At 44.5% G+C, this 19162-nt stretch overlaps 1 protein-coding gene across 6 annotated transcripts in view; it reads right to left on the reverse strand.

The window, feature by feature from the left end:
- Nucleotides 1-7803: 7803 nt before the first annotated feature.
- The window catches only part of LOC104366773 (probable cation-transporting ATPase 13A4), a 41516-nt gene continuing 30157 nt past the window's right edge, over nt 7804-19162 (reverse strand). For 3 of the 6 annotated variants that reach the window (XM_042799763.1, XM_042799743.1, XM_009973755.3), the window contains 9 exons: nt 18309-18351; nt 17379-17488; nt 15886-15982; nt 15077-15149; nt 13687-13861; nt 13003-13217; nt 11427-11515; nt 9235-9315; nt 7804-8736 (listed from right to left, as the gene is read on the reverse strand). In XM_042799763.1, coding sequence (XP_042655697.1) covers nt 8515-8736; nt 9235-9315; nt 11427-11515; nt 13003-13217; nt 13687-13861; nt 15077-15149; nt 15886-15982; nt 17379-17488; nt 18309-18351 — 1105 coding nt within the window. In that variant the 3' untranslated portion in view covers nt 7804-8514. Of the gene's footprint in view, nt 8737-9234; nt 9316-11409; nt 11516-13002; nt 13218-13686; nt 13862-15076; nt 15150-15885; nt 15983-17378; nt 17489-18308; nt 18352-19162 lie in introns of all 6 variants that reach the window. The other 3 variants (XM_042799753.1, XM_042799756.1, XM_042799770.1) reach the window with 3 other exon arrangements.

The raw sequence follows: 19162 nt of genomic DNA on the forward strand, positions 1-19162 counted from the left end.
TTGAGCAAAAGTTGAATAACTGAGTTTGTTTAAACTAGAAAAGAGAAGGCTGAAGGGAAACATAATAACTCTTGTAATACACAAAAGACTTTTTTTTTCTCCTATTCTTATTAGAGACTAGGAGAAATCAAACTGATTTCTTGTTAGATAAAGCAATTAGATTTTCAGAGTTAGTTTAGATATTCAGGAAGATTTTCTATCTTAAAGGATAGTAAAATATTCAGACTACCTAGGGCAGGGGAAAATCTTGTACAATGGAAGATTTTAAGGAAAAGCAGGACATAATTTGCCAAGGATGATCTAAGGATAAGTAGATCTTGCTTCAGAGCAGGGAGATGGACAAAATAACCATGTCAGGTACCCACCAGCCTTATGCTCCTGTGATTTCTGCAGGAATTCCTGTCCAAGCTCAGTGAAGCACAGCCCAGACCTTAACTGCAGTGGGGCAATGGTTCTCTGTGAATTCAGATTCAGGTAACCTTATTTAGTAGGACCATGCCATTTATTCCTGGGACCAAGCAGTCTGCAATGAAACCCCCACACAGCAACGTTCATCAAGACTTACATTTCTCCACTGTCACCTGTATTTTTTCTTGTGTATTTTCTGCTGGTTATATATTACTCCTGATGTTCCCATCATTCTGACCTTCTTTTTCTCCTTCCCTGGGCTCTGATCAGGTTTATTCCCAGAACTATTGAGCATCTGATACCAGGTTATTAAAAAACCTTAGTGGTATTGAACAGCTGAACAAAGATATTGAAAAGCAAAGCCATGCTTGATTTCAAACCCTTTGTCCCACTGTCCAACTGCTATCAGTTACCACCTGGATCTCTTACCCCGAGTGTCCTTACTCCACCTCTACCCGCTGTACCCCAGGCATCTCACAGGTTGGGTTATCTGAGTGCCCTCCTCCCAGATATCTGAGATCTACATTTTTTTAGTGCTTGTAAACAGAACACAGTCTTAATGATTGCGTTCTTCACCTCATCTGCAGGTAGGGGTGCCAAGAAGGTAAATTTACTTAAAAGTCATCCAGGTTTGTCCTGATCTCTTGAAGAGCATGGATGAGACCTGCTGCTGGTAAGCACAGTGAACTTTCCAGTAACAGCCAAAATGATTCAAACACTTGCTGGGTATCTATGGACCCTGTGTATGGTTCAGGTATCAGAGGTGGTGTAGCTGTATCACTACAACACCCTGTGTGCACTAATCCAGCATCCTGGAAAGGACAGTGGGTCAACCCATGCAGGTTGCTGCTTTTACAGGGCCAGATGCCTCCAGCACTGGGATAACTCATCCCTAGCAAGCTCAGGGGAAGCGTGCTGCTCTCTGCAGTACCCCCTTCAGCTGTGCACACATGGGGAAGAAAGAGCTGGGGAATTGCTCTAAAACACGCTGCCCACCAGCAAAGCAAACAAAACATTAGGACCTTCATGCAGATGGGCTGAATGTTGACAGGGGACACAGCATGGTGCTTTGTCTTGGGGGAAATGGGTGGACAAAGGCATCTCAGAATCACTGCTGGCTCCTGGTCCCTTCCCCCAGGTCTATTCACCCCAAACAAGCACCCGCTGCTCTGAGCCTCTCAGCTTACCAAGACAGACTGTTTTGGCACTCTCCATAAAAAAACAATCAAAAGAAAATTGAATCACAGCCTGCCTGAAAGCCTTTCTCTTCTCCTTTCCGTAGCGCTGCCCAGGGCAGTGATGGGGGACTTGCTTCCCAGGAAGATCCTGTTGTCCCCATTGCCATGTTCCCAAAGAAACACAGGAGCCTGATCTGCTGCTGGGGCAATGTTGGCTGAGGGGAGAGAGCTGGCAGATAGTCCTGCAGAGCTCGGGCCAGGTGAAACCCTCAGCATCAGCAGGCATCTGCAGGGCTGTAGGTTATCCGGGAAAAATACGGTGGGGCATGCCCAAGGCAGCATCACTGAAGGGCTCCTCAAGGAGATCTGGGCATTTTGTGTGCAATTCCTGCATCTGGAACCAAAACACATACTGTCTTGGCTGTATATTTCTATTAGTTATCTTATCTATGTGCCTCACTGACTTAGGGGGAGGAGAGGCTGCAGTGTAGTGTGGGGAAGGCAGCTTGGGTCTGTTGGATCTCTGCCTTGGCTTTTGCAGGCCCTGAAGAAGCATGGCAGAGTCGGGTATTTCAGAGAGCAAGAGAAGGGCAGCAAGGGTAAGGTGGAAGCCCTGGAGAGCTTGTTCAGAGCTCTGCCTTTGCAACCATTTCCCTGAGATGCCAGGCAAAGCCCCTCATTTTGCACAGGGAGTTATGCCAAGAGGCATTTTCAGCCTTCCCAACTGAACAGTCAAACCAGAAGGCTGTGTCCTGAGCTTCACTGGATGGCAGCAGAGAGGAAACCTTTTCACGGGGCAATCCAAACCTCTTCAGTTCAACTCCAGCTTTGAACAGCTGCTGGAGACACACGGCTCCAGTCCGTCTTCAATTGCTTAGTCAGGAATGGGGAATTTTGGCAGATTCTGACTGGGGCAAATCTGGAGGGCAAAGAGCTCTCTGCCCAGAGCCACGGCAGGAGGAGGCACAGAGACGGGGAGAGGGAAATGCTGGGGCTGCCTGATTTTTCATCCTCTCACTTTTTACAATTTGGACTCTCCTCCTTTATCGGTGCACCAGAAGTCCCACCTTGCTGCTCTTCAGGTCTTTTTCCTTCTTTGTGCGCTTAATAAAGCTCTATTTTTGCCCAAGTACCAGCTTTCTATTCAGCATCAAGGAAATGTGAAGCTGTACCCATGCCAAAATGTTCTTTTGAAGTATAAAGAAACTAGCAGGTAGTCTACAGAGAGCAGTAGAATAGCACCCTCTGGCCCCAAAGAAGCAAAAAGAGATTTAGAATTAAATTTATACTTATTTCAGCAAATAAGTCAGGCTGTATTCAGTGTAATGTATACAGTTAATCAGACACAACATGGTCCATACAAATGAGCAGTCTCCACTCCCTGGAAGTTTAAAAGGCAGCTACAACAAGCATTTAGTATCTCTGGTATGTAACAACACAACATCTTCTCCAGTGTTCACAGCTCACACCACAGACTACGTGCTGGTAACCCACCACTTGTTCCAGCTGCCCTCCAGGACATAGGGGTGCATGTGTGACATGCCTCATTTCTGTTCTGTTCCTGGAGATGTTCCCCATTTCTCCTGAGAATCCTGCCCGTGTCCAGGGCTCTTTCCCTGTGGCACAACTTCCAGGCAGAGGAAGACAATCATCAGCCCATGGCATGTGCTATATCAATAATCCCAAACTTTGGAGACAGTACCGTGGTGCCTTCAGCCCTCCAGATGTACCCTCTGTCACCAGGACATGGCCACCAAGCCTTGCATGAGTAGTTCCACATGTCCTCGTGTTCCTCCCTGAGTTGTGTGCTTGCCTGACCTCACAACAGCCCAGTCACTGGGGCAGAAAGACTGGTCCGGTTGATGGATGCCTGGTTTGCTTAGAGCCTTGGACTCCATCTATAGGCCAGCATGTCCACATTCCTGCTCTATGATCTGTATCGAAGGGATGGGACACTACTGCATGACTTGTACTCTGAAAGGCTGTAAAGATTTAACAGGAGCAGTAACAGAGCATCGTGAGAGGCAGCATGAGGCTCTCATGTAAGTCAGCAGCGAGTGGGCAGCGAGCTCTGCGTAAGGGGGATCGCAAGGAGGAACCAAGTGGCAGGCTGGAGGTTCAGTGCAAGCAACACAAGGCAGCTGTCAGTGCCCAGGGGTGCAGTTTCTGTGACTTCTGCCCAGCTCTGCTGCCTCACAGCAACAGGCAGTTCTGCTCAGAGTAGCTGTTAAACACTGGCTGGCACGTGTGTGGCAACTGCGTGCAATAGTAAAGCTTTATTTATTGGAGAATGGCTGAGGAACCACTGATGATTTTCATGCCTTGGAGCTATCTATTTGAGATTTACCTGGCCTTGGGTGGGGTGCAAGAGGGGAATAAGACACAACTGAAATGTTTCTCCTGTTTTCTGAACCATTTCCCAGGCCCAAAAGCACTTCTTCCAGCACCTCACAAGTAATCTGGAAGTTCAGGAGAAAGAGGCTGTTATGATCTCCTGATGTCCTCTTTCTCTCTCCAGCCTCACTCTCTTCTTGAAATTGGATGCTCCTTTACCTGGAGCAATCTACCATCTGGCATAGAATAAAGGCTGGGACAATTACACAATAAAATGGGAAGCTTGTATTCTAACCCTGTCTGCTAATCATCTAGAAAGTACTGAAGAGATTTATTAATTAGATTTAAACAAGACAGGTAGATGGATGTTTCCTGACACTCTTTTGCCTACAGTGACACATACCAAGTAATCAAAGCTGTCAGTGACAAGCACGGATGTTCCCAAACAGGGACAAATATGCTTTGTATTTTAGACACATAGGACATTTAGTTACTTTCTCAGAAGAGGAAATGTGTCCCCATTGCTGATATCCAACCAGGAAGCAAATTTCCACAGCCTGGCTTGGCTGACAGTGTGTTTGAGTGCCACTGTTCCTTGTATGCAGTTGGCAGTTAGCCCACGGTGCAGTAAACCATCATGCAGCACAGCACTACCTTCCTCGCGCAGGGGCTGCGCGCTGTCTGCCCACAAACTAGACAAAGGCTGTAGAAGGGTTAAGCACTGTCCGTGCAGAATCCTCCAGGATTATTTTTCCAAGATGAAGACTTTAGAAGCCATAAGAACGATTGATGAGTCCTCTAAATTCAGTTGTTGGCACCAGACACCTGCAATATATGATAACTGAATTCTCTGTTTCATTTCCTTGAACTGGGTGGTCTAGGTACCAGCTATTTGTGCTTTCCTTTCCTGGTTGAACCTTGGCAGGTGCTTTGTCTCTGCAGCCTCTTCTGTAATTCTCCCAAAGAGCTGTGCTGTGCATCAAGTTCCTTAGACAGAAAGTGCTATGTGAGTGGAAAGCTGGTGTGTTTTGTAAAAGGTTCTGACTTGTTAATAGTATGTACATCTACAGCTATTATTGGTGAGGGTCTGCACTTTTTAAATGGAGCTTTGTTCCTCCGTTGGTTGTGTGTGCTGCCAAGCAGGCTGAGCTCTACAGTGCTGATGAACAGACCAAAACTGGGATGGCTGTATCGAGGTAAGTCATAAAAAAATGGGAAGGACAAAAGTAATTTCCTTCTTTCATTAACTAAGACAAGTGTATTTGTAAAGGAAAATCAAATTTTGAAATTAGCTGTTCAGAGTGGCTGCATGGCTCAGTGGATTGGCTGTGCTCCAGGGAGTCTGCCCCTTCAATTCAGTTGTAGCAAGCTAACCAGGATGGACAGTGGCTGCTGGCAAGGATCACTGAGGGTCTTTCCAACCAATGTCCACTGCCAGTCACAAAAGGAGAAAGCAAGCCCAGAGCATCAGTCCTGCAGAGGATTCTCCAGCTGTTTGGATAGCTTGGCCTGCAGACAGGGTCTGTGGAAGCCTCATCCAAGGCCGTCAACCTGTCTCTGTCATTATGCAGCCTCAGAATTTGCAAAACACCCCTACAATACCCCTACAAAATAACTCTTTTCATTAAGTTGCTACTTTTCATTTGTTTCTGTACTGTTCTGTCAGTGTTAGAAGCCGGGAGTGCCAAGCAGCAAGTTCAACAGCTCAGACAGAACTGAGCACCTACATGGTACCTGCCTCTCTTGCACACACAAGTAAGGATGGGCAGGAGCAGGGCAGGGGCCTGGTACAGACTGTGCAGGCAGGAAGCTGCTTCTTGCCACCCTGATTTCCAGAAGTATAAGATCCTTTAAAATTACAGAGAACCTCAAAATGCAAAATGCAGACATGAATCCTAAGCACACTTGAAGCTTTTATTTTTGCTTATTCCTCATCCTGACCCTAAATACATTCAGCTCAAGTTTGAGGGGACCAGGACCTCTGATGTTGCACCAGAGCAGATCACAGGGGCTTTCATGTGTGCATATGAGCCAGCTTCTGCAGCAAGGATGCACCTAACACATCACTTGTCTCCTGATGGCCACTGAGTTACGCTATATAAGCACTTCCGTGCAGCTGGGACACACTGTGTATCTCTGCTGATTGAACTGTGGCCAGTATCACTGAGGGAAGATAATAAAACATGTCCCAGTGTGGCTGGAGACATTGGCCTTGCATAGGAAGATGGAACACAAGACTGACATCTTAAAGAGTGGCAGAAGTTAAGTATCACCTAGCATCTGAATTCTGTTCTCTTGCAGGTAAGGCTGTATTGCAGCAGCAGTCAAGCAGGTCTTTATCTTGTTGACCCTACAAGTGCCACAGGTTTGCCATGAGTTTATATTTTTATACTGTCAATTGTGACATAAATTACATGCCTAGTCTGCAATGCTAGTGCAGCTGCATTTATCACATGCAGCAACATATTTCCTGTGTGCAGAAGTTCATAAATAGGACAGTGAATTTTGTCTCCAAGGAAAATATTACTGTGTCTCAAACAGGACAGCAGGAATAACTCCACTAACCTGCTCTTCGGTTTCTCCTTAAACTGCAAGGAGCGCATATTGCATCTAGCCTTCACATTCCAATGGAATTTGCTGCAAACTGGGAACTCATGCTAGCTTTGGAGACACTTTTATGGATAAATGTGAACCATTTCTGGTTTGTGTGGCTTTGCAACAAGTATTTACTGTTAGGTAAACTGCAGTAGATAGGAAGGTATTTACTCCATTTGCTTATGTCAAACTTGTCTAAAATGGGGAAAAAATTTCTCTGCGTCAAATGTTTTATTCAAGTTGAAACTTTTTTTTTTTTTTTCATTTTTAGAAAAATACTATTAGTTATTTTTTGATTCAAGCTAAATTCTTTTCAAACACTGTTCTGGTACAGACATGTTGAATCAAAACAATCCATAATCTCTTCTGATTTGCACTTGGTTTTCCAGAGCTACTTTTTACTCTAAAAGACCAGACGAATCTTCATCATGACTCCCAACTTGCCTGATTCTCTGCGTTTCTGTGGCAATGCAAGAGTGCTTTAGCATCAGATAGTGGGAACATACAGCCCCCAGCACTGAGGTGCTCCCAAAGTTCTCCTCAGCCCCACCCAGGGAAAGTATGGGCAAGCTCCAGCTGTGAAAAACAACTTGTGAAGTCAGTTCAGAGAGGACAACCCCCCTGCACACCTTATTCAAAGAAGGAAGTATCCCTCTTGGTCCAAAGCCTGACTGATACCTTGTTGTTTTACCCAGCTGGGGACTGAGATTACAAAATACAGTGAGCAGGAAGTCCACCTAGCATCAGAGGGCTACGAGAATACACACTGGTAGAAGATGCTTTTTTTGAGTAGGTAAAACCAGCAGCAACGTGCAGTGCTGTTGCATTTGTGTACAGCAGAAGCAGCACAGCAGAGTGAGTAAAATCCACCATCAAAGGTTAACAGGTGAGAGGTATGAGCTGATGAATGGTACACGGTAAGTAGCATGTGCAATTATGGCTGGAAATCAGAGCCAAAACCTCAGATGGTTCAATTTACATGCATGCCACAGAATTAATAAAATTATTCTGAGACCTAGCTGACTCCCCTGTCTTTTAATTCAGGCCTTAGGCCCCTGGGTGTAGTAATTTGGCACTGGTAAACCAGGAGCTAATGCCAGGTGGCAGCCCAGCTGTGCAGCATCAGCTCTAGTAGAGCAACTTCACAGCACGAGGAACAGCATGTCCTTGTAGACCCACAGGACAAGATCATAATTTGCAATTATCATGTGTTTCTTTCTACTTTTTTAAAAATGGATAATCCAAACAAATACCTCCCTCAAAAAAGAACTGTTAAACAATTAAATTATTCTGCTCCATAGGTCAATAGATTTTTTACCCAGAAAATGCAAGTACCATGTTTTAAACTGAGAAGAGGGCAAACAGGTTGCCTGGTAGCAGTGAGCTAGCAACAGAGCTCTGCATTGTTCTCATCATGGGAAGAGCATAATGGTGCTGCTATTCGCAGCTCCTTCCAGCTCCAGAAAGCCAAGGATTGCCAGAAGGAGAAAAAACCTCAACAAACACCAGACACCAGGTATCAGTATCTGAAACCCCAGGAGTTACAGCAACCCCAGAACCTGCCTATGTTCAGCAGCCTCTATCAGGAATAGGTTCTACTTGTTTTCTCAAAGGGGATCTCCTCAGCGGAGTGCTGGTGTCTGAATTAGCTCCTTCTCACCTGAAGCAGCTCCCACCTTTATGAACTGCATAATGCAGTTCAAGAGAGGGATGCAGCAATGGGGTGTTTCAACCATGAATACTTTGCCATTATTCAGCATGTTGTTCCGTTTACAGCTGGCAGCCATTCATACACGGGCAAGGGGACAGGATAAACACTGTTGTGGCTTTATGCTACTGCAGCCAGCAATTTTGCTTCCAGTTAAAGATAAGCCAGAGCTGGTTAGTCTCAGAATGGGGGGAATTGATGGGTTGGTCCTTCCTCTTTTCTTACATCGCCGAGATAGTCCTTCTACAGCCAACTGCAACTGCCCTGGACACGTGTCCTCTGCAGTTTCCTTCAGAGTGCGTCCTCATTGCTGTCAAATGTTGGATTGCTATGGCCTCCCATATTTCCCTCTACTGATATTGCCACAGAATCTGAGAAGAAGGTTTCATTCAGAGGTGGCCAAGCTGAGTCCTGCTCTAACGCTCGCTGCAGCCTCTTGTAATGGCTCTTTGAGTGGTACCGGAAGGTCTTTTTCAAAAGCAGCCATAAGGGTCTGTTCTCAATGACAGCCTCCTGTAAAAGCAAGAGCAAAAGGAAGATTCTGGAGGACCCGGACAGCAGTTTTCCCTCTTCATCCAAAGGACACACACAGAAGTAGTGAAGAACCAGATCTCCCACCCTGTCCTGCTCATCCCCATCCCTCAAATGCCCTTTTACTGACCACTTCTCATACCAGCTCCACCAGAAAACTGGGACCAGCTCCTCCTGACAGTCTTCAGGAGCCCAGTAGAAAACACCAAAGACTGCCCATATTTATCTATCCTGGGGAAGGGCCCGATACATCCGCACTCACCAGAGGAAAGAAAAGATGGTTGGGCCTTGCATTTCCTTATATCTGATCATTCAGATGTGTAGCTTTGCGAAAATAGAGTAAGGGCGAGGCAGCAGCAATGGCTCCTGTTTTACTAAATATTCCCAAGCTGTGCTGAAGAGGAGGGATAAAGAATGAGGCCCTGACCCTTTCCTCTCTCCAGATAGTGCTGACGGTTACATTCAGTGAAGCATGCTCACCTCTACAAGGAAGGACACAGCAAGTGTGACTGCAAGCATTATCACCATGGAGATCCGCCACGTGGTAGGGGTGCAAACAAGCTGGGAAAAAAGCAGGAGCAGTTCAACAACATGTGTGCACACTAGACACTGGTGGGAGCTTGTGTCACAGAATTGTAGAATCATTTAGGTTGGAGAAGACCCTTAAGATTATTAAGTCTAACTGTATAACACCACTAAACCACGTCCCTAAGCGCCACATCTACACGTCTTTTAAACACCTCCAGGGATGGTGACTTAACCACTTCCTTGGGCAGCCTGTGCCAATGCCTGGCAACCCTTGTGGTGAAGAAATTTTTCCTAATATCCAAACCTCCCATGGTACAACATGAGGCCATTTCCTCTTGTCCTATCACATGTTACCTGGAAAAAGAGACTGACCCCCATCTCACTACAACCTCCTTTCAGGTAGTTGCAGAGAGCGACAAGGTCTCCCCTCATCCTCCTTTTCTCCAGGTTAAAAAACCCGAGTTCCCTCAGCCACTCCTCATTAGACTTGTGCTCTAGACCTTACAACAGCTTCGTGTCATCAAAAGCCATAATCCCACACTGGCTGTGCATTGCTGATGAGCCAATAATGCTACTTGTCTTGAGAAATTACTGATTAAGATGCTTTTAAACCTATGATGCAGCAGAGAGAACCGTACTCCAGAACTTCAACAGGAAATCTAAATGCTCGGTTTCTAATACATGAAATAGTTTGAAATCAGAGTATGTCAGCTCCAAACCCAGCTTCAGCTTCCCACAGCTGGCAGCACTGGATTTCTGGCTGTGGCTCAACTTATTTCGGAGATGCAGCTCGGATCCAAAATTTGGATCAGCAGTTTCTCCAGGGCTGGGCTAATGCAATTTCTTATTGCCACTCCCTCCTTTTCTCTTCCCAGCATATCCAGTGTATTCCCTCCAGACAGTCTGGGAGTTTTGCAGTTCCCCCCAAAGGCATGTTAGCCCCTCACAGCTGCCCTGCTGACAATGTCCCGTGTCACCAAAGTCCACAACAGGACTAAGACTTGCTTTAAAGTGCCATCTCGTGGCAGATTCTTTAACTGGGTTTCCCGCTGAGCTGCCACTCTGTAGTTACACGGTGAGGCAGCTTTAGCTAGGCTGTTTGGCATTCAAAATCCAGGTCCATTCCCCTTATCTATGTTTCTCCTTTCATGTTTCATTATTTCCAATTCTAAATCCACTTTCTAATTTTCATGCAAACATACAGAACTGGAAGCAGCATCATGTTCAGTACTTGTTATTCAAAGTCACCACACTTCATCGTTCTGATTACAAATGTACTGAAAAAAATAGCTGCATGTTGCTTCTGTTGATTTATTCCTGTGACTCCTACTACAAGGCTGTGAGAGTGTCACAGTGGAGGAAGTTAGCATCTCCCAGCCTCAACATACTAATTGCCAGGTCCACTGACAACCCTATCCTATGGCCCATGTAGATCTTACCCTTCCCTTGCATTTTCCCTAGGATGGATTTGCACAAGGCAACTCCCAGCTTGCATTCTGCCAGACCAAATAAGCCAAGCCCTACTGGTATTTATTAATCAAGGATTGAGACAGATCACTTACTGCCATGACAGCCCCACTAGTTTTTCTCTACAACTGAACCACAACTTTCTCTACAACTTTCTCTAAACCCAAATGCTGCTTTAGGAAAATGCAGGTTTTCTAAAATTTAAACAGGGAGCCTGAAAATATTGGGGACTGAGAACTGAGAGCTGCTGTGAGTGCCAACTGGCAGATCTTCTTTGCAAGAGGATCTGTGTGTGGAGTAGCCTGGCCTGAAATAAACAAGTGCATGGTGCTTTAGTTTAAACTTGCAGGCCCTAGTCCCTTTCTTCTCATGGCTTCACAACTATCAAGCCACCAACATATCAAGTCATCTTCTGTTGCATGGACAATGCGCTGAAACAATCAAGTGTACATGTGTAGTTGTCCAGGTGTCAGAATGCACAGGTCTTAGTTTGGAGCTACTGTATCTCCAGAAGGTTCTTCAATCCCATCATCTAAAATCCATCTCTTTCAATTTGATTTGCCTTTAGAGGTGCCATGTATCTCTGCAAAAGTCTGTGCCTTCTGTTAAAAACAATCCCAGTGCACTTACAATGGGGCTGGCAGTAGGAAGAAAACCCACCTTGGAACAATACTCACATCCATCTTAGAGTAGAGGTCATCAATATCAGCAAACACCAAGAAGAGGCAAATGCCCAGCTGCCCTATGAGCACCAGTATGAACACACCTGAAGGGACAAGAACAAGCAAATAAAACCATACCTTTATGAGCAATCTCAGCTGCTTGCCTTTACTACAGAAGATTGTAATAATTTTCTATGTTAAACAATTAAAAAAAAAAAAAAAATCCAGGAGAAATGAAGGAACTTCCAGCAAAAGAAAAATAAACAGAGTAAAACCCCAGCTTTACTCAGTCAAGTAGATATATGTAAGGCTCAGACAAGCCTTGTAGTCACAGATTTAAAACACCAAATGAATATTTTGAACATTTGATCTGACCTCTCACATCTGAGAAGCCTTAGAGCCTTACAATGAGTCTCACTCTGAACTCAGTGTCTCCTGTAATTCAGAAAAATGTCCAGGATGTAGTCTTGCTCTTGTTGATACGGTTAGGAATTCTGCCCTCAATTTCAGTGATATCAAGACTTAGCTCTCAATCAGGATCTAAAGTCTAAGTAATGAAGAATCTATTGCTCTCCCCATCCATAGGCAAATGTTCTAATGATGAGTAAATTAATTTTTCCTTCAGCTGGCATGCACCAAACTTCATCCCCCAGCCACTCACTCTGGTTTTTCCTGGTTCTGGGAGACAACTCACGCTTCTGTTATTTCGGAGGAATGTCCCCTCCTCACTATTACTATACTAAAAGAGAAAAGCCATGAAACCTGCATTTAACTCTTCAGCAAAAAAAAAAAGAACCAAGCAGAGCTTTGCCTAAGACAGCTGCAGGATTTGTCCCACAAAGAGCAGCTCTCCTATGTCTCACTGTAACTTCCAGAACTGCCACAATCACATGTGCTAATCTTGCCTTCACATGACAGTCTTTCAGAGGCAGAACAGATCTACTAGACTTCACTACAGCCCCTTCAAGTGATTTCCTCCTTTGATGTTTCCTTTTTAATGAAGTTACTGGTCATAGTTAGCAAATGCTAAACATCTCTGGTTCTGGAACAGGAAACTGTGCAGACTTTATTGTATGTTTTCTTCTGAGACAGGCCCAAAAGAATGCCCTGAACATGAGTTCTCTCAAATACTGCTCAACCAGCATGCTTCAGGGAGATAGGCATAGGGCTCTTCCAGAATTATTCTAAAGACTAAAGCAAAGTGAGACCACCTAGTTCTGGCTTTTCCTGAGATGTCTCATTCAGGCTGCCTTAAGTAACAAGATGCTTCTGCCAGGCAATACCACCTTCCTGCTACTCCTTAAAATTTTTTACCAAACTCCATTTGTCTGTTTTGGAAATCCAAATGCCACGGACAAATTTTTAGCAGTACAGAAGCACAAAGTGTGGGCCCGGCTCAGAGAACTGCTGATCACAGGATGCCATTGACACTAAAACTTCTGAAAAGGTGACCTTTAGTCATTGAGAAATCTAATATTGGGCTCCTGCTTTTTTGGCTGGCATCACTTTGGACAGATTTTAATATTTCCCTAGTGAATTGACCTCCTGAGTTGACTTATTCACAGATCCCTCGCTCTCTCCCCATACTTACAGTTTGTGTAGATGGGTTGCCTGAAAGGCTTTCCCTTGGAAAACACTAGAGCTACGATGAGACAGTTGATGGTACTTAGCAGCCACACTGTGGTGTTTTCATAGCTCTTGTAGCCATTGACTGTTTGTCCATGGGCTTCATCTCTCATCCCATGGAGCTCCAGGCTGGAAATAGAGGAAGAATTCTCCATGTGGTTGTTCACTGAGAGGCAGGCACTGAAAAAGAGTGTCACGCTGGTCAGCGAATGATCACTGTCCTGGTTATTTGCCCCAGTTTCCACTGCCACTATCAGGAATCCTTCCTCACGACCATGACTTGCTCCTTACATCACAAGGATGTAGGTTATTGGCAATGATGTCCTCAATCTTACCCACTGCGTTGAGCTTGCTGAACTTGGCAGAGCCTGTGCTCAAACCTACTTGGATACCCTGGTCTTCCCTGCAATCGAATACTCCTCTTTGTGCTCAAGAGAAGCATTCTCACCACATGCACTGTGCTGCACAGCAGACTTGCTGGAGAGCTTAGGGACCTGCAGACAACACTGGTTAATGTGTGTGCACCCTGTGGGGAAGCACAGCCTGCAGCTGCTGATCAGGCCTGTAGTTAAGCTGATCAATAGCATGATGCAGACCTGTGTCACTAGGCCTGCTCTGTGTCACCCACAGTCCCAAGAAGGTGACGTACCTGTGTATATCGCTCTTGGAATACCAAGGCTGCTCCTGGACCACCACAAACCCGAAAATCTGCATGCTGAGGCTGAAGAGGATGTTAAGTACAACAGAGAGCAGCAACGGGGGTGAGATGAGTTGGCTAGGAGGCCTGTAGGGAACCAGCTTTGGATAGGCACCTGTGAAACTCACTGAAACATGCACAGACATGTTTACTGGTGTGTCCAAAACACAAACAGTGCTGCTGTATATTACTGACTGTTATCAGTGGCCAGCACTTTTACGGTCTATAATGTTCTTTATAATACATATAAATAATATATCAAGTACAAAATACGGAGTTGCTTTCTTACAAAACCTTACAGGCCACAGAAGAGGTTAATTAATGGCATCTGACTATCACAAGGCATTTTTGGAAAATGAAATGTTGAATTTTATTTTATTTGGCTGCTGTCAGGCCCAAGGATATAATGATACACTCAAGCTTTCCTGTTCTCTTTCTGTCACTTGTCAACTGTGGCTTGGGATTTTCTGTTCCCCATGTTCTGTGCATTCTCTGTTTGAGCTGATAGAGGACTGCATTAGCTGACCCAACAGATTTTCCTCTGTTCTGAGGTTTAACAAAGTTATCCAGACTTTAAGTAAAAGAGCTATATGGAAAGCCTTGATGAAGTGTTCCAAATGGACTACTTAAGCAAGGTAGCTTTTGGCACTCAGTATTGTGGCTGACCCTTTTAGGCTTGATTTAATCGAGGCCTTTTCCAGCTGTGTTCCAGCAGGGATGGAAGACAGCTATGTGTTTTTTCTATATGCTTTTCATGCCCCCACCCTTGCCATTCTTGCTTCTAAACCTCTCCCTGCATTTACTCTATCTCAACAACCCTGTCTTTCTCTTTCCCCTCCAGCACTGGTTTCCTCTTTTATTCTTGTCTTACAACTTCCTGCTCTGTAGTGTCTGACATCTGTCATTTCTTTCTTCTCTATTTTCATTTCTTTCCTCTTGTGCCTCCTGCCTACACAGCTTCAAACATGAGTTGGACTCCAAACAGTCAAACCCTACACTTTTTCATTTGAGCATGGATCCTTAGGTATCTTCTTAATCTGCCTTCCTAATCCAACAGGAAAAAGCCTTAATAGACTTTCCACTCCATTAGGTCTCTTTTTACTCCTTCTAGAGATAACATCCCAGTTATCAACAACCTATATACTCAGCAAATGCACCACTAAGAATTGCCCATCTTATTTTAGAGCTTTTCTCAAACAAGATGCCTCTTCTACTAAACACCCTGTACTCTATGTAGTCTCTCTTTTTTTCCTTTCTGTACACAGAATTATGCATTTTCAAGGAGGTGAAAAATATTTGAGATCATTCTCTCATTAATACACAGGATGACTAAAGGGCTTACTTGTCACACCAATTACAGTGGTAATAGCCAGATCTTGGAACAAAAATTGGTAATTCCCAAAGGAGTTTAGTTGCTGAAAAGAGGAACACAAAGAAAAAAAAAATAAAAACACAAATCAGACATTTGCCATGGGCTTGTTTATATCATCTCCAGAAAGCAGCATTATTTTCATGGAGCTAACGTTCTGCTGTTTGTTCTGAAATGCTACTCAGCAGATAAGGGGACCACACAATCCACCATCCTGCCAATAGATTTGTCACCATTGGGCCTGCAGTGAATACTTTCATTCTGTACATTGTTTGGATGAACAACGTTTCCAGTTAACTCAATGCAATAAAAAAGAAGGCTGTTTGAAGAGGCATGCTTTCTCAATGCTGGGTTACTTCTGAATGCAAAGCCATATTCTCTGTTTGGGAAGAAGACACGCAAAAACGTTTAAGACACTGCAGGGGATTTTGCTTACTGTCAAGTTAATTCATGCTTTAAATGCTGAATAAATTGCAACAGCATATGATTACACCAGATTCTCCCTTTTCACAAACATATGCGTTCATCCAAAACACTGCTCAGTATCTCAGCCTTCTTTTTGCCCAGCTTGGATCTTGAGCCCGCTGGCTGAAGTTAATGGGAAGAATCTTTCCAATTTTCAGCTGAGGGTACTGGAGGATTGTATGATCACACCACAGGAGTTGGCAGCTCAGATAAAGGTAAAGCTCCATATCCTAGTTTTATTGTGGCTTTTATGCCATGTTTCTTCTACAAGGAAGTGTAGCTTATTCAGTTCTAGCCAACATGTTCCCAAGACATACCCAATACAGTAGGAGAACACCAAGGTACTGAATGGTGCTGTACAGTGCCATGTACTTGAACATGCAGAAGGAAGTGACAAGGGCAGCACGGCCTTCCCTGTGTGAAGACATGAATAAAGACATTTATTAAAGCATTTAGGTGATGGGTCTGCTCCTGGTGCCAGTCCTCTCAAAACGTTGTTGAAACACGAGGCATGTCTCACAAGTAGATCTTGCTGGGAGCTGAAATAAATAAAATCTGGTCTGAATGAAAGTAAAATCTTCATTTGCAGAAATCTTGCTGCAAGCAAAACAGCTTCATTCCAGTCATCTATCTTCCAAACACTACAATTTACCCCAGCAAGTTTTCCTGCTGGCATTAATAGTGAAGGTAACAATTCCATGCAAGGAAGAACATACAAAACCAACCAGCTGTTCAAACTAACAAGTCCTCTCCTCCTGCAGTGAACTTATAGTATCCAATGAGGGTAATGCACTCTCCCTGGTTATTCATCTGCCCCAGTAAGCAAAATCAGGATCTTGCCATAACAGGTGCCAATGTTTTGATTGCATAGGGAATCAGAGGCAGGGCCTAACAGTAGTGTACAGGTTGATTTGTGGACATATGATTCAGCTTTATGGAGCATTGTTCATTTTGCTATTTATTTTGCATTTAAAATACTGTTGTCCTGGTTTTATCTGGAATGGAGTTAATTTTTCTTCTTAGTAGCTAGAATAGTGCTGTGTTTTGGATTCAGTATGGGATCTGGTATGAGAAGAACACTGATAATACACTGATATTTTCAGCTGTTGCTAAGAGAGCAAGGACTTTCCAAATCCCCATGTCCTGCCCATGTGCAGTAGTACAAGCAGCTGGAAGGGAGCACAGCCAGAGCACCAAACTCAAATTAGCCAATGAAATATTCCATATCATGTAACATCATGTTCAATATATAAAGGAGGGGCAGACGGGAAGAGTGGCCTCTCACTCACTTCCAGGATTGCAATTGCGGGATCTTGGTATTTCGGGATCACTATCCAGGAACGGGCTGGGTGGTGGGTCATGAGCAATTGTATTGTGCATTACCCAATTGTACTTTCTATTATTGGTTGTTGTTTTATTTTTTTTTTCTTATTTTATTACAATTATTAAACTGTTTTTATCTCAACCTATGAGTTTCCCTTTACCCCTCCAATTCCTCCCCCAACCCCCAGGCAGGGGGAGGGTGAGTGAGTGGCTGCATGGTATTTGGCTGCCGGCTGCATGTAAACCAAGAGAAATGCTAATGACATGAAGCTCAGCTATAGATGCCCTCCTCCTGTAGTTTTGAGGGAATTAATACATCTTAAAGGAACTCCAGAAGGCAACTAGGCAAATGTCAATTTCAAGGTCAAAGACATTTATTTTTCTCTAGATATGTACATTCTGGCCTGCTGGGAACACCCAACAGTCATGTTTGAGAGCAGTGGGAACTGTCGTCTTTATGAAATAGGAAACAAAAACCCATGCTTACCTGATTAGCTCTGGCACACATGCTATGCTGGGGGTTCTCGATGTGAAAGGTGAAGCCACAGATGCTTCCTGCTCTGACAGTGATATCCCTGCATGCGCCACTTTCAAAGCCTAAAAGTCACATTATTCTTCAGCACTCATAAACCAGGAAGACACAGCAACCGTCAGTCAGCCAAGAATTGACCCCTTATTGTAGGATGTGATCTGTGAACAGCAGTCCCTCTTCACTCCCTGGGTGTGCTCCACCCAAAAGGTTCCTCCAGTGGGTTGTGGTTGAGGCATCAGGTTCAGAAGAATGGAGATGACAGCACAGGAAAGTCCATTTTCCACAGACCCCAAAACCATCCCCTACCAGCTGCAGAAGACAGGTTTGGCTCTGCCTTCTTTCTCAGCACTTATCTGCAGGCAAACCTTATACAGACAGACTAGGTTCTCTGTTTGCTTCCCTTGGGAGAATCCTTGCGACTTTGTGTTAGGGCAAGCGAGTGCTTCACTGCCTACGGGGCATTGCTCTCACAAAAACAAAACAGAAACAACAACAACTTTTTTGCACTTCTAAAATGTCTTTTACAAAAACCTTGTAAAGCTACAGCTGTTCCCCATGGAAACTCCTCCTCACCCTAGTCTTCTCCACCCTCAGACACTCAAGATGACAGAAACCCCAGTGGAAGATTTGGAAAATCCTCTGGGGTTTTTGCAAAAGTAATTAATCAGTCCTTCAGACCACAAACTGCAAAAATCTATGCCTAGGAAAGCTCTTGCATGGTAAAGACCACACTGTGGGATCAGGCCTAAATCAGTACTGGTGCCAGTACAGCTCCTCTGTGAATAAGCAGAGCACTTCCATTAACAGCTTTTGCTCAGTTTGGGATATTCTACTGGCATTGCATTCATTTTTTAAATAAATATATTGTAAAGAATTTTCACTTACCCCACAGTCATTGGCTCCATCTCCACACATGCCCACAAAGTAACTAAAAAATAAAGTGACCTACAGTTCAGTTCTGAGGAAAATGAGACCTATAAACAGGAGGGAATCAGAGCCTCATCCATGCGAGTCATTTATGCAAGTCGTACAAGCTTTTTGTTAAAAGCCTTTCTGGAAAGCTGAAAGACTGAAATACAAGCTCAGGACTCTGAATTGTGCATAGGCCTTGGGCCTGCACCCTAGATGTGCCTACAGTAAAAAGTTTCTGCTGTGATGGACTGAAGTTTTATGTTCATTACAACAGACTCGGTCTCCCACATCACTGGGTTTAAGGTCAATCATAACAGAGGAAAGGGCTAATGGTGAAAGCCCTGCTAAGAAAGGAAGGACAGCAGGTACTGGTACCTCATGTTCACTGGGAACAGACATGAATGGGGACTCTGTTTTGGGGTCCAGTCCTGCCAGAATCTCTTGGGGCAGATGGAGAGTGACAGAGGCAGTGGGAGTACAGACAGAAGGAGAATATGGGCTGAGCAGGATATCTGGAGACAGTTCCCCACCCTGAGGCTGAAATAACCCTGTGAAATGATGAATCCTAAGAGTAAGTCCTTGTATCTACAGCATCCAAATAACGTCAGCATAGTACTTCAGGAGCTGACTCATTTGTGTCTTTTACTGCTGAGTCCTGGATTTCAGTGCAAGGGAAGTTCTCACTGGGAGGCATTGATGGTGGTCCAGGGATGCCAGACAGTGGTTGGGATACTCACAACTGCTCTTACCAGACTGATAATATGAAGCAGCCTAAACCTTACCCTGCTCTAGGTCAAGGCCAGAGACTAGCTAGTTGATAGGTCAAG

This window comes from Tyto alba, unplaced genomic scaffold, assembly GCF_018691265.1.
Source record: "Tyto alba isolate M040663 unplaced genomic scaffold, T.alba_DEE_v4.0 Super-Scaffold_10, whole genome shotgun sequence".
Taxonomy (NCBI): domain Eukaryota; kingdom Metazoa; phylum Chordata; class Aves; order Strigiformes; family Tytonidae; genus Tyto; species Tyto alba.